The sequence below is a fragment of the Pristis pectinata genome, chromosome 1 (genome assembly GCF_009764475.1).
Source record: "Pristis pectinata isolate sPriPec2 chromosome 1, sPriPec2.1.pri, whole genome shotgun sequence".
Taxonomy (NCBI): domain Eukaryota; kingdom Metazoa; phylum Chordata; class Chondrichthyes; order Rhinopristiformes; family Pristidae; genus Pristis; species Pristis pectinata.
Window position 1 is genome coordinate 149,273,379 of NC_067405.1, and position 16,018 is coordinate 149,289,396.

Below are 16,018 nucleotides of genomic sequence, written 5' to 3' on the forward strand. Positions count from 1 at the left end.
GATCCTTGCAACAGAGAATTGTGTCTATTCCCCTGACTATACTATCCCCAATCACAAATGCATTTATCTTCTCTCCCCCTCTTGAATAGCTCCCTGAACCATGCTGCCATGGTTCGGTTGCTCATCCTTCCTACAGTCCCCACTCTCATTCGCACAGGGAGCAAAAATCTCAGACCTATTGGACAAGCTCAAGGGTTGAGGCTTCTCCAGTACTGCCTCTTGGATCCCCCTACCTGCTTCACTCTCAGTCACACCCTCTTGTCACTGACCACAGACCGAATTTGAAGTCTAATGGGCGTGAGTCCCTCCTGAAACACAGCATCCAGGTAACTCTCCTCCTCCCTGATGCGTTGCAGTGTTTGAAGCTCAGATTCCAGGTCATCAGCCTTGAGCCCAAGTTCCTCGTACAACCAACACTTGCTGCAGATGTGGTCACCAGGGACCACAATGGAGTCCACCAGCTCCACATCATGCAGCTACAACACATGACCTGATCCTGAATCCCTACTTTATTTAATTAGGTGTAATCTGGTAATCAATTCATCTGTACAATTGGTATGCAAGACAAGTTTTTCACTGTTCCGTGGTACAAGTAACAATAACAAACCAATTCCAATTCCTAAATTCCTGATCCTTAAGGGGGCCTATTCTTTCCCTAGTTACCCCTTTGCTCTTAATATACTGATGGGACAAACTTGGATTGTTTTCTCTAGAGCGTTGGAGGCTGAAGGGAGACCTGATAAAGTTTATAAAATTATGAGAGGCACAGATAGGGTAGAGAGTTAGACTTTATATATAAAGCTCTGAATTTTTATTTCCCATAAAACAAAAATCTGCAGATGATGCTTTACCCTGGTGAGTGCATCTAGCTTTTCAGCATTTCAAAGGGACTGTTCCCTTTTGGAATTGGTTTGTTATTATCAGATGTACTGAGGTACAGTGAAAAACTTGTTTTGCGTACTGTTTGTACAGATCAATTCATTACACAGTGCAGTGAGGTAGTACAAGGTAAAATACAGAATGCAAATAAAGTGTAATAGGTACAGAGAAAGTGCAGGTAGATAATAAGGTGCAAAGTCATAACTAGGTAGATTGTGAGGTCAAGAATCCATCTTATCGTACTAGGGATCCATTCAACAGTCTTACAACAGTGGGACAGAAGCTGTCCTTGAGCCTAGTGGTGCATGCTTTCAGGCTTTTGTATCTTGTGCCCAATGGGATTGGGGAGAAGAGAGAATGTGCAGGGTGGGTGAGGTCTTTGATTATGCTGGCTGCTTTACCGAGACAGCGAGAAGTGTAGACAGTCTATTAAGGGACTTGCTGTTTGCTGAAAGTGGCATCATGGGTAGATAGGGTGGTAAAGGTATTTGGCACATTGGCCTTCAGTCAGGGTATTGAGTACAGGAGTTGGGAAGTTATGTTGCAGTTATATAAGATGTTAGTGAGAATGCACTTGGAGTATTGTGTATAGTTTTGGTCACTGTGTTATAGCAAAGATGTTATTAGACTTGAAAGAGTGCAGAAAAAATTTACCAGGCTTGCCTGGAGTTGGGGGCCTGAGTTACAAGGAGAGGTTGCGTAGACCAGGACTTTATTCCCTAGAACGTAGGAGATTGAGGGGAAATCTGATAGAGGTATATAAGCTCATGAGGGGCATAGGCAGGATGAAGGCACACAGTCTGTTTCCCAGGGAGGGGGTGCTAAAAACAAGAGGGCAGAGGTTTAAGGGCAGAGGTTTAAGGGCAGAGGTTTAAGGGCAGAGGTTTAAGGGCAGAGGTTTAAGGGCAGAGGTTTAAGGGCAGAGGTTTAAGGGCAGAGGTTTAAGGGCAGAGGTTTAAGGGCAGAGGTTTAAGGGCAGAGGTGAGAGATTTAAAAGGGACATCAGGGGCAGCAGCTTCTTCAGGCAGAGGGTGGTGCGTATTTGGAATGAATAGTGGTTGAGGTGGGCACATTAACACCATTTAAAAGCCATCTAGATAAGTCCATGGATAGGAGGGATTTAGAGAACTATGGGCCAAATGCAGGCAGATAGGATCGGCTCACTGGGCAACAGTCAGCAATGGATGAGTTGGGCTGAAGGACCTGTTTCCGTGCTGTATGACTCTGACTCCTGGTGTGCTCTTCTGTCCCCAACAACCATTCCCCATCTTACAGCACTGTCCCATGCACCTTCAGGAGAGACAATTCCTGTCCTTTCATGTCTTCCTTTTCTACCATTCGAGGACCCAAACAGTCCTTCCAGGTGAAGCAGTGAATCATTAGCTGGTGTCCTGCTTTCACGATGTGGTTTCCTCTACACTGGAGAAACCAAACGTAGATCGGGAACTACTTTGCACAATATCTGTGCTCAGACTGCAAGAGTGATCCTGAGCTAGCTGTTTCCTGTCACCAACCCACTCCCTCAGTCTGTGACCTCCTGCACTGGTACAAGGCCCAACCCAGGCTGAAGCAACAGCACCTCACCTTGCATCTGGGCATGTTGCAGCTTGTGGGACTTGCCACTAAATTCTCCACCTTCAGGTAACTCACTTTCTCTATATCAGCACTGGCCTTTCCTGCTGTAAGTCGCCCCTATATGATATTGCCTGGGTCTTTCTCTCTCCATTAGCACAGTGTGACCTGCCAGACACATCCCACAACCCTGTATTTCACAACTCCTTTCTGTTCTCACTCTCTAACTGTCCCCGCTAATGCATCAACAGGGTGAACTTAACAACTTGCTCCCCCTCCGCCCCAGCAACCGGCCTCACTTTGTTGGAGTTTTTCCCTTGTACGATAAGATGGACTCTAGACCTCTCAATCTACCTCATCATGACCTTGCACCTGCACATTGTCTGTCTGCCTGCACTGCACTTTCTCTGTAGCAGTGACACTTTATTCTGCATTCTGTTATTGTTTTCCCTTGTGCTACCTCAATGCACTGTAATGAAATGATCCGTAGGGATGGCATGCAGAACAAAGTTTTTCCCATGCACCTCGGTACATGTGACAATAATAAACCAATTACCCCCAACCATCCCTGCATACTCTCTCTACAACTCAACCCTGACTGTTCCTCCCAGCTCTGAGCCAAGTTCTACACTAAACCACGGGGAGTCTCTCTTTCCCCCCCCCCCACCCCCCCCCCCCACACACGGAGTGTTGACCCCACACGCCGTCTCCTTCCCCCCCCCCACACACGGAGTGTTGACCCCCACACGCCGTCTCCTCCTCCCCCCCCCCCCCCCCCCACACACGGAGTGTTGACCCCCACACGCCGTCTCTCCCCCCCCCCGACCCGCACCTTCTGCCCTGACCTTACATTTCCCACAATCCTGGCGAAGACCACAGTGGTGCGCATGCGCCGGTGTGGAGGGAGGTTGCGGTTGCTACGGTAACGGGGCCTATTGGGCGGGAGGCGGCCGGGCTCCCACGTCGGCTCCATGGAGGAGGCAGCGGCCGTGAGGGAGACGCCACCGCCACCACGGGAGCTGCGCCTGTTATCGCCGAGCGTGCAGGCGGGGCTTCGCTCGGCCGTCAAGGTGCCCTCACTCGCCCACTGCCTGGAGGAGCTGCTGCTCAACAGCCTGGCGGCCGGCTGTGGCTGCGCGGCGGCCCGCGTGAACGCGCAGGTCGGGCGCGTGCAGGTGGCGGACAACGGCGCGGGGCTCGAGCGCGCCACCCTGGAGCTGGCGGGAGCGCGCTACCACAGCAGCCGCGCCGCTGGGGCCGGGCGGGGAGGGGGTCCCAGGAGTGGGTGTGGTGAGGGTCCCGGGGCCGGGCAGGGAGGGGGTCCCTGGAGCGGTGGGGGTCCCGGGGCCGGGCGGGGAGGGGGTCCCAGGAGTGGGTATGGTGAGGGTCCCGGGGCCGGGCAGGGAGGGGGTCCCTGGAGCGGTGGGGGTCCCAGGAGTGGGTATGGTGAGGGTCCCGGGGCCAGGCAGGGAGGGGGTCCAGGGAGCGGCGGGGGTCCCAGGAGTGGGTGTGATGAGGATCCCGAGGCCGGACAGGGGGAGGAATCTGAAGTGGGGCCTGGGTGTCGTGGTGAGGCACTGGCCAGCATTGCTCACTTGTCAGGTCTGCTGGAGATCGTGAGCAGGCCCCAAGTTGGAGGCAGCCGGACCTGGGTCAAGTTGTTCCGCAATGGGCAGGCCCGGCCAGTGTACGAGGCTGTGGCGGCGAGGCCCAGCCCCGGCACCACTGTCACAGTTTGCAATCTTTTTTACCGACTGCCAGTGAGGCGACGCCGCATGGTTCGGACCCTGGAGTGGGAGCAGATCCGGCGCCGAGTTCAAGCCCTGAGTCTCCTGCACCCAGGTGTTTCATTCACCGTGCGTAATGAAGCCTCTGCCACAGCTGGAGGCTCACTGGTGGTCAGGTTGCCGAAAGCCAGCAGCTTGCCAGCCCGCTTCGCTCAGATCTATGGTACACAGAAGGCAGCAGCGCTTGGCCGTGTCCAACACTCAAATGGCTGTTTCCAAATGAGCGGCTTCATCAGCCGACAGGGCCACCATACCAAGGCCCAGCGGCTGGTATTTGTCAATGGGCGGCTGGTGCTCAAAACCCGCATACACGTGCAGCTGGATTTGCTAATCAGACGACACAGCCTGATATGTAGGTCAGGGCCTTGCATCGGCTCACGTGGAGGCCCTGATCTTCACCCTGTTTATGTCATCAATGTCAGCTGTGACCATTGCCAATACGATGCCTGCTGGGAGACTGGCCGCACCTTGCTAGAGTTCACCTCCTGGGATCTACTGCTGAACTGCTTGGAGGAGGGAGTCCGTGCCTTCTTGCTACAGGAGAAACTTCTGCTGGAGCCCACTGAGGAGCAGGAAACTCCCCAGCTGCCTCTTCTCAGCTCAGAACCTGCCTTCTCACACGAAAGGGCAGTCGTCCAGTCCAAGTCTGTGCACAGACAAGCTGTACTACCGGAGAACTCTAGCGGGGATGCTGTGTGTCAGGGGGTTGCTACAGTTGAGAAGGTTGGGGTGTTGGGTGCTAAGGGTGAAGAACCAGCCTTGCAACATTCAGGCACTGTCCCGCACTCTACTGAAGCCCCAAGACCCATCACACATATTGCTGGTCAGGAGGCAGCTGTGTGTGGCAAGTCCCTGTGGGAAGAGATGGGAGGAAGCAGCCCCCTCACCAACCCAAGTACATCAGGCAGCCCTGAGACACAACCTGCAAAGCTGGGGTACCCCAACACAGAAAGTGTGCTCACAAAAGGAGATGGAATTTATCAACTTGCTGTTGCCTATGAGAGTGAGACCTCATCAAGCACCAATAGCTCACCTAGAGAGGGGGTGCAGATAACAGAAGGGGAGATTTGTGAATTGCACTCAGGGCAGAAGGAGCTTTTGGGAAACAAGGGGTGTCAGGGAGTTGGAGTGGAATTCGGTGTCACAGGTCTCATAACCCATGTGATACCCATGAAAATGAAAACCTCTGACCTTGAAAATGGAAACTTTATGGATTGGGGACATGTCTTTCATCCAGGTCCAGTGAGTGCCTGGGATGTTAATGAGAGGTTGAAAGAGGGATGTAGTCAGCTCTCATCTGGGGGCAAAGCGCACTTGGGTACAACCAGGGAATGTGGGAAAGCCAAACCCCAAAGATGTATCAGGGTTTGTCGGAAAATTCAGGGTACTTCCCAGTATTGTTATTGGTCTGGGAGCCATGCAAAATCAGTGATGACACCTGGGGAGGTTACGTCACCAAAAGATTGTGCCAATTCCAAGTGTAAAAATGTTGCCAATTGTGAACCTGTCTCCTGTCAAGCTAGATTCCACAGGAAACTAACTATGTCTCTGATAACTGGTTCATTGGATGCATTTAGAAGAGAATATGCAAGGACTGATGGTCAGGATGGAGGCAGCTCTTCCCAAGGCACTGAGGTCACTCAACATGGCACTGGTAATCCAGCCATGAAATCCACACCAGAGAGTGCGATGGTAGTTAAGGAAGCAGACAGTTTGAACCAGAACTTGAATACAAGACACACGAACTCTGGAGCTGATGTCCAGAGTGAGAGTTTACTGCACTACCAATGTGATTGTGATGGGTTTCAAAGGAGTTTTTGTGCTCGAAGCACAAGCTTGATAGCTGGACATGTACCCAAAGTACAGCCCAGTCTTACTGCACAAACTACTTATTCACAAGCCAAGAAAATCACCCCCATTGCTAAGGAGCCTCCAAGAACTTTGGCGGCAAAATTGTCTAGATTAAAGCACCTTAAAAAAGAGAGTTGGGAGTTCAATTCAAGGAGTTTTGCAGACTGTTCTCCACCTTGCCAGAGTCCTGAGGGGCTTCTACAGCCAGAGAAGGAGTCTCCAAATTACTTATCTACAGAACCAATGCTCTCAGCAGCTCAACTAGTCTCCGAAAACTGTGCCATCCGGGAGGAAGTAGTCGGAGAGGAATGTCAGGGAAGTTGCAGAAGTGCTGAAAATAAAAGTGACCTTGGTCTGATTTACAAAGGGTCTTGTTCAGAGAAATCATCTTGTACTGCAGCTGGTGAAAGGACCGTTGATGGAACTGTTACGCAGCCGAAGCTACACCTTGAGGACCAATCCCAAAGAGATGGAGCAACTGAAGAGAATTTGAATCAGTCAGTTGACACTGTGGCCAGCTGCAAGGAATCTGACCCTATATGTATTCACACAAAATTGGTACTTGATGGAGCAGACGGTTGTGTGGAGACCTGCGAAGGTGATGATACTTTGAAAGGTTTCTCTTCAGAATGGCTGCAATACTTTGATGGATCTCTGGGGAAGACGGTGTTTGTAAACAGCATAACTGGAGTGAGTAGCTATGAGCTTCCACCAGAGTCTCAGACACGTGCCACCTGCACAAAAGACTTCACAACTATGGCAGTTAACGTCCTCACAAAGACTGGTAAGTGTCTTAAATATAGTGGTATCTCTTTCTACCCATGGAGAAACAACCGATCTCCTAGGTAGTAACAAATTATCTTGTCATAATCACGTTAGCTTCTAAGAGCTTTCATTGCACAAATTAAGCAATACCAAGATTTTAAGTTTTCAGTCTTTTTTCAGTAATTCAGTAATTTTTGATAACCTTCACTGTCCACAATACCACCTATTTTAGTGTTATCTACAAACTTACTAAATGTGCCTTGTACATTCTCATCCAAATCTTTTTATATAAATGACAAATAACAATGGGCCCAGCACTGAGCCCTGGCGAATACCACTAGTCACAGGGCTCCAGTCCGAGAAACATCCTTCCACTATCACCCTTTGCGTCCTGCCATCAAACCAATTACAGTATGTATCCACTTAGTTCTCCCTGGATCCCATGCAATCTAGCCTTCCATGCAGGACCTTGTCAAAGGCCTTGCTTTCCATATAGACACCATCCACCGCCCTGCCCTATTCAATTTTCTTGGTTACCTCTTCAAAAATCCTTAACAGATTTGTGAGACACAATTTCCCATGCACAAAGTTGTGCTGACTGTCCCAGATCAATCTTTATCTATCTAAATGCTGATAGATCCTGTCCCTTAGAATCCCTTCCAGTAACTTAACCACCATAGGCTCACTGGCCTATAGGTCCCTGGCTTGACTTTGCTGCCCTTCTTAAATAACAGTACAACAGTCTTCTGGAACTTTTTAAGTGTTTTAAAAGAGATAGGGAGGGGGGGAGAAGAGGAGGAGGGGTGGCAATACTGGTCAGGGACACTGTTACAGCTGCAGAAAGGGTAGATAATGTAGAAGGATCCTCTCTAGAGTCAATGTGGGTGGAAGTTAGGAACAAGAAAGGGGCAGTTACCATCCTGGGAGTATTCTGTAGGCCCCCTAGTAGCAGTAGGGATACTGAGGAGCAGATTGGGAGGCAGTTTTTGGAAAGATGCGAAAATAACAGGGTTATTATAATAGGAGACTTCAACTTTCCAAATATTGATTGGCACCTACTTAGTGCCAAGGATTTAAACGGGGAGCAGTTTGTTAGGTGTGTCCAGGACGGATTCCTGACACAGGATGTTGACAGGCCGACTAGAGGGAATGCCATATTAGATCCAGTTTTAGGTAATGAACCAGGACAGGTGACAGATCTATTGGTGGGTGAGCATTTGGGGGACAGTGACCATTGCTCCCTAACCTTTAGAATTGTCATGGACAGGGATAGGAGCAAAGAGGACGGGAAGATACTTAATTGGGGAAAGGCGAATTATGAGGCTATAAGGCGAGAACTTGAGAGTGTAAATTGGGGTGACATTTTTGAAGGGAAATGTACTATGGAGATGTGGTCGATGTTCAGGGATATTTTGCAGGACGTTAGGGATAAATTTGTCCTGGTGAGACAATGGTAGGGTGAAGGAACCGTGGATGACGAGAGAGGTGGAACAACTAGTTAGGAAGAAGAAGGCAGCATACATAAGGTATAAGCAGCAAGGCTCGGACAGGGCTCATGAGGAATTTAGAGTAGCAAGGAAGGAACTTAAAGGGCTGAGGAAAGCGAGAAGGGGACATGAAAAGGCTTTGGCGAGTAGGGTTAAGGAGAATCCCAAGGGTTTTTCTCGTACGTGAAGAGCAGAAGGATGGCTAGGGTAAAGGTAGGTCTGAATAAAGACAAAGGTGGGAGGATGTGCCTGGAAGCTGTGGAAGTGGGTGAGGTTCTCAATGAATACTTCTCTTCAGTATTCACCAAGGAGAGGGGTCTTGATGCTGAGGACAGTGTAGGTGAGGGTAATGTTCTAGGGTATGTAGATATTAAGAGAGAGGATGTGTTGGAGTTGTTAGAAAATATTAGGACAGATAAGTCCCCGGAGCCTGACGGAATATTCCCCAGGCTGCCTCGTGAGGCAAGGGAGGAGATTGCTGAACCATTGGTTAGGATCTTTGAGTCCTTGTTGTCAACGGGGATGGTACCGGAGGATTGGAGGGTGGCAAATGTTGTCCCCTTATTCAAGAAAGGTAGTAGGGATAGTCCAGGGAATTACAGGCCGGTGGGCCTTACATCTGTGGTGGGTAAGCTGTTAGAAAGGATTCTGATAGGATCTATGAGCATTTAGAGAATCATGGACTGATTAGGGACAGCCAGCATAGCTTTGTGAAGGGAAGATCTTGCCCCACAAGCCTGATAGGGTTCTTTGAGGTGACCAGGAAGATTGAAGAGGGTAGTGCAGTGGATGTGGTCTACATGGATTTTAGTAAGGCGTTTGACAAGGTTCCGCATGGTAGGCTTCTTCAGAAGGTCAGAGGCCAAGGGATCCAGGGAGACGTGGCCGTGTGGATTCAGAATTGGCTTGCCTGTAGAAAGCAGAGAGTTGTGGTGGAGGGAGTGCATTCGGATTGGAGGGCTGTGACTAGTGGTGTCCCGCAGGGATCGGTTCTGGGACCTCTACTTTTTGTGATATTTATTAATGACTTAGATGAGGGGGTGGAAGGGTGGGTTAGCAAGTTTGCAGACGACACAAAGATTGGTGGTGTTGTGGATAATGTAAAGGGCTGTCGAAGCTTACAGAGGGATATTGATAGGATGCAGAGCTGGGCTGACAAGTGGCAGACGGGGTTCAATCCAGAGAAGTGTGAGTTAGTACACTTTGGAAGGACAAACTCCAAGGTGGAGTACAAGGTAAATGGCAGGATTCTGGGCAGTGTGGAGGAGCAGAGGGATCTGGGGGTTCATATCCACAGATCACTGAAAGTCGCCTCACAGGTAGATAGGGTAGTTAAGAAAGCTTATGGGATGTTAGCTTTCATAAATTGGGGGATTGAGTTTAAGAGCCGCGAAGTGATGATGCAGCTTTACAAAACTCTGGTTAGGCCACACTTAGAGTACTGTGTCCTGTTCTGGTCACCTCATTATAGGAAAGATGTGGAGGCGTTGGAAAGGGTGCAGAGGAGATTTACCAGGATGCTGCCTGGATTAGAGAGTATGGATTATGAGGAGAGACTAAAGGAGCTAGGGCTGTTCTCACTGGAGAGGAGGAGGATGAGGGGAGACATGATAGAGGTATACAAGATATTAAGAGGAATAGCTAGAGTGGACAGCCAGCACCTCTTTTCCAGGGCACCAATGCTCAAAACAAGAGGACATGGCTTTAAGGTAATTGGGGGGAAGTTCAAGGGAGATGTCAGAGGGAGGTTTTTCACCCAGAGAGTGGTTGGTGCATGGAATGCGCTGCCTGGGGTGGTGGTGGTGGAGGCTGATACATTAGACAAGTTCAAGAGATTGTTAGATAAGCATATGGAAGGATTTAAGTTAGAGGGATATGTGGGAGGAAGGGGTTAGGTCGTCTTGGGTGTGGTTTGAAGGGTGGCACAACATGGTGGGCCGAAGGGCCTGTAATGTGCTGTATTGTTCTATGGTTCTAACTTCACCAGGACTAAAGATGATGTAAATATCTCCGCAAGACCTGTAAATTCTTCCCTAGCTTCCCACGAGGTCTGAGGATGCACTTGGTTAGGCCCTGGGGATTAATCCGCCTAAATGTGCTTTAAGGTTGCCAGTATGTCCTCTTTGGTAATTGGTATTTGGTCCAAGATATCACAACTCATTTGCCTCAGTTCCTTAGCTTCCAAGATCTTTTCCACAGTAAAAACTGATGAGAAATACTCATTAAAAATCTCATGCATCTCCTGTGGCTGCACACACATATGGCCATGCTGGTCTTTATGGGGTCCTATTTTTCTCCCTAGCCACCATTTTACTCTTAATACACCTGTTGAATGTCTTGGTATTTTCCTTAACCTTGTCTGCCAGATCCATCTCATACCCTCTTTATGCCTCCCTGATTTCTTTCTCAAGGATACACCCACATTTCTTATACTAGTTGAGGGATTTGCTTGATCCTGACTGCTTAATCCTGATGCACACCTTTTTCCTGACTAAAACCTCAATTTCTCTTGTCAGTCTGGGTTCCCTAAATCTGCCAGCCTTGCCCTTCACCCTGACAGGAGTATGCTGTCTCTGAACTCTTATCACACTTTTAAAAGCTTCCCACTTGTCAGATGTCCTTTCATTTGCAAACAGTCTCACCCAATCGATCTCTGCAAGTTCCTGCCTAATGCCTCCATAATTGGCCCTGCCCCAATTTAGGACCTTGTGGACCAGTCCTGTCTTTCTCCATAACTTTTAAAACTGATAGAATTATGGTCTGTGGTCAAAGTGCCCTCCACTGGTATTTCAGTCACTTGCCCTACTCTTGTTTCCTAAGAGAGGTTCAGGGTTGTGTCCTCTCCAGTAGGGCCCTCTATATGTTGACTAAGGGAGCTTTCTTGGACACATTTAATGAATTCCACCCCATCCAAGCCCTTTGCATTAAGAATGACCCAGTCAATATTACAGAAGTTAAAATCTCCCACTAGTACTACTCATTATTCTTAGAGCAATCTGTGATCTCCCTACACATCTGCTCCTCTATTTCCTACTAACTATTGGAGGGCCTATCAGTAACCATCCCATTCTTGTTTCTACCCAAATAGCCTCATTGGACGATCCCCAAGAATATCCTCTCCAAGCACTGTTGTTATGTCCTCTTAAGGCAACCCCCACACTCCCCCACTCCTCACTTGACTGTATCTCTATCAAGCCTGTAGCATCTGTACCCTGGAACATTGTACTGCTGTCCCTGCCCTTCTCTCAGCCATGTTTCTGTTATGGCTATAATATCCCAGTTCCTTGAGCCAATCTACACCTTTCTTTCCCCTTTCTGCCATGCTCCTGCCTGTCCTAGCTACTAAACTTGCTCTAATTGACTACAGTATTTGCCCCCAACTTCTCATCTGCCTCATTTCAGGGACCTGCCCCTGCCAATCCAGTTTAAACCCTCCTGAATAGCACTAGCAAACTGGCATTGTTCCCCCTCTAGTTCAGGTGCAACCTGTTCCTCTTGTACAGGTCACCTGTGCCCCAGAAGAGATCCCAATGATCCAATAACTTGAATCACTGCCCCCTGCACCAGCTCCTCAGCCACGTGTTCATCTGGCCTGTCCTTCTATCTATCCTCACTAGCATGCAAGTGGGGCGTGTTTAAAGACCAACTGCACAGAGTAGAGGACAGCTATGTTCCAGTAAGAAGGAAGAACAAGGATGGCACTATGAGGGAACCTTGGATGTTGAGAGAGATGGTGAATTTAGTCAAGAAGAAAAAGGAAGGATATATAAGGTTTAGGAAGTTAAAATAGAATGGAGCCCTTGAGGATTATAAAGAAGCTGGAAAAGAATTCAAGAAGGGAATTAGGAGCGCCAGGAGGGGCCATGAAAAGTCCTTGGCAAGTAGGATTAAAGAGAATCCTAAGGCATTCTGTACATGCATCAAGAGCAAGAGAATAACTAGGAAGAGGGTAGGACCACTCAAGGATAAAGGAGGGAACATGTGCTTGGAGGCGGAGGATGTAGGCAAGGTCCTAAATTGAGTACTTTGTGATGGTATTCATCAAAGAGAAGGATGTAGAGGATAGTGAGATCAGTGTGGCGTGTGCTAATATATCAGGGCATTTTGAGATAAAGGAGGTAGTATTGGTTCTCTGAAAGAACATTAAGGTGGATAAGTCCCCAGGGCCTGATGGGATATATCCCAGGTTATTGAGAAAGGCAAGAAATGAGATTCCTGTGGCCTTGACCAAGATCTCCATGTCCTCTCTAGCCACAGGTGAGGTCCTGGAAGCCTGGCAGGTAGCTAATATTGTTCCAATGGGGATAATCCTGGAAACTATAGATCAATGAGTCTCACATCAGTGGTAGGGAAGCTGTTGGAGAGGATTCTTAGGAATAGGATTTGCGTGTGTTTGGAAAACCATGGCCTGATTAGGGACAGTCAGCATGGCTTTGTGCGGGGCAAGTTGTGTCTTATTAATTTAATTAAGTTTTTCGAGGAGGTGACCAAGGTGATCGATGAAAGTAGAGCTGTGGATGTTGTCTACATGGATTTTAGTAAGGTGTTTGACAAGGTCCCTCATGGGAATCTCATCCAGAAGATTGAGATGCTTCGGATCCGCAGTGACTTGGGTGTTTGGATTCAGAATCGGCTTGCCCACAGAATATAGAGGTAGTGGTTGGTGGGACTTCTGGCTGGAGGTCTGTGACCAGTGGTGTTGCACAGGGTTCCGTACTTGGTCCTCTGTTGTTTGTGATATATATAAATGACCTGGATGAAAATGTAGATGGGTGGGTTAGTAAGTTTGTAGATGATGCAAAGATTGGTGGTGTTGTGGATAGTGTACAAGATTGCCAAAGGACACAATGGGATATAGATCAGTTGTGGAGAAATGGTACATGGGATTTAATCCGGCCAAATGCAAGGGGTTGCACTTTGGGAGATCAAATGTAAAGGGACAGTACACAGTTAATGGCAAGACCCTTAACAGTGTTGATGTTCAAAGGAAATGTGCAGGGGCAAGTTTTTTTTTACACAGAACGGTGGGTGCCTGGAATGCTCTGCCAGGGTGGTAGTGGAGACAAATACGATAGAGGCCTTTAAGAAGCTCTTGGATAGGCACATGAATGTGCAGAGAATGGATGGACATTGCGTAGGCAGAAAGGATTAGTTTAGTTACGCATTTAATTGCAACCTTAATTAGTTCAGCACAACATTATGGGTTGAAGGGCCTGTTCCTGTGTACTGTTCTATGGGTAGGTAGATTGGTCACTGTACATTGCCCCTAGTATGTAGGTGACTGTTAGAATCTGGGGGAGTTGATGGGAATGTGAAGAGAATAGGTTTCAGAGAAAATTAGCGGAGGACAAAGATTGTTCTGTGAGTCGGCATGGAATTGATGGGCTAAAGTGGCCTCCGATGTCGAAGGAAATATTGAACTGTGATCAGCTTCTCGTGAGGTTTAAACTTTCTGCTTTCTCATTAGGTTTCCCATATCGATGCTACCCATTCCGCAGTGAAAACTTGATTCCGTTCTTGCCTCGGCCACGTGAAGAGAGGCAAGAAGGCAAAGCTGATGAAGGGGCCAGTGATGGAAGAGGTGAATGTGATTTGCCTTCTGTCCAGTTATAGAGTAATGCAGCACAGAAACAGACCAAATTCGTCCTTTGCTGACTTGAGCTAGTCCCATTTACCTGCATTTGGCCCTCGTCCCTTTCCTTTCTATGATCCTGTCCAAGTGCCTTTTAAACGTAATCGTATTCCCTTTCTTCTACCTCCTCTGTCAGCTCATTCCATTTAATAGGAACCCTCTGTGTGGAAAAAGTTGCCCCTCGGGTTCCTATTTAATCCTTCCCCTCTCACCTTAAACCAGTTCCCTCTTAGACTCCACTGCCCTGGGAAAAAGATAGTGACCATCTATCTTATCTATGCCCCTCATCATTTTAAAAACCTCCATTAGACCACCTCATAGCCACTTTTGCTCCAGAGAAAACAGCCCAGCCTATCCAGTCTCTCCTGATTTACTCAAGCCTTCCAGTCCCAGCAACATCCCTATGAATCTTTTTTGCACCCTGTATAGCTTAATTACATCATGCCTATAGTATGACGCCCAGAACTGCACACCAGGTGTGGTCTCATCTGCATGATGGCAAGCGTGCCATATGCCTCCTTCACCACCCTGTCTACCTGTGTCGCCACTTTAAGGGAATGATGTGCTTGTACCCCTAGGTCTCTCTGTTCTACAACAATCCCCAGGGCCCTGCCATTTACAGTGTATGTCCTGCCCCCAGTTTAGCTTGCCAAAAGGCAACACTTTGCACTTCTGTGCATGTTCATAATTCTTTGACAGTTGCTAGGCATGTTGAGAGAGCAGCAACTGAAGCATATAGATCGTAGCTGGAGTATTGTATTCAGTTCTGGTCAGCCCATCTTAGGAAGAATACTAAGGTCCTAGAGAGGGTACAGAAGAGATTAAAATGCTTCTAGGGATTTTAGTTATACAGTTAGACTGACAAAGTGAACTGTGTAACTGAAATCCCTAGAAGCATTTTAATTAGTGTTTTCCCTGAAACAAAAAGTTGGTAGATTTGATAGAGTTATATGTCTGGTTTAGATAAAGGAAAGCTGTTCCCATGAGTGGATAGTTTCAGGATCAGGGGACATGGATTTGAAGTGAAGGACAAAAGGTGCAGGGTGTTTGTGATGGAAACATTATGCGAGAACTCACTGCCTCAAGGATGGTGGAAACAATCGATCGGGACTTTCAAAGGAGACTGAGGAAAACAATTTTCAGGGCAAAGAGGTCAGAGTGGGAGAATGGGTTGTATGCTCCTCTGGGACTGAGCATGGCTTTGATTGCAGCAGCCTGTGCCATAACAATTTTGTTTCTATGATTCTAGGGATAAAGGGCAGATATTCAAATTTGTAGGTGAGCCGTGATGTTGTGGCAATAATCTGTTTTGAGGGTACACCTATTCACATGTCTGTAATTAACAGGTGATGTGATAGATAGCTTCATATCTAACCTTGTTGATGAAAACAATAGTAAACTGTGTGAATAGCAACACAGAAAAAGAAATAGTAATAAACAAAAGAACAAAATTGTGCCAAATATCAGCGTATATGTCATCTACTTCAGATCAAAAGAGATAAATCTGTACTTTCTAAATGATGTACCCCACTGTGATAAGATTATTGAACAGTTCCCTTATACAATGAGATGGACTCTGACCTCACGATCTACCTTGTTGTGACCTTGCACCTGATTGCACTGCACTTTCTCTGTAGCTGTGATACTTTACTCTGTACTGTTATTGTTTTTACCTGTACTACCTCAAGGCACTCTGTACTAACCCTATGTAACTGGACTGTGTAATGAATTGACCTGTACGATTGGTATGCAAGACAAATTTTTCACTGTACCTCGGTACAAGTGACAATGATAAACCAATACCAATGTAAATCTTAAAATAGTCTTGCAGGTGACGCCAAAAGGTGCAGGTGACGCCAAAATTGAACAGTGAAGAAAGTTGTCTAAGATTACAGGATCTAGATCAACTGGAATAGTGGGCAAAGGAAAGGCAGTGACATTGAGTACAAGAGTTGGGATGTCATGTTACAGTTGTATAAAACGTAGGTTACACCGCACTTGGAATATTTTATGCAGTTCTGGTTGCCGCGCTATATGAAAGTTGT

General features: G+C 47.6%; 1 protein-coding gene across 1 annotated transcript in view; it reads left to right on the forward strand.

Annotated features, from left to right (window-relative positions):
• Positions 1 to 3,304: 3,304 nt before the first annotated feature.
• Positions 3,305 to 16,018, forward strand: part of mlh3 (mutL homolog 3 (E. coli)) — a 51,180-nt gene continuing 38,466 nt past the window's right edge. The window contains 2 exon segments of the mRNA XM_052021261.1: positions 3,305 to 6,873; positions 13,809 to 13,922. Coding sequence (XP_051877221.1) covers positions 3,423 to 6,873; positions 13,809 to 13,922 — 3,565 coding nt within the window. The 5' untranslated portion in view covers positions 3,305 to 3,422.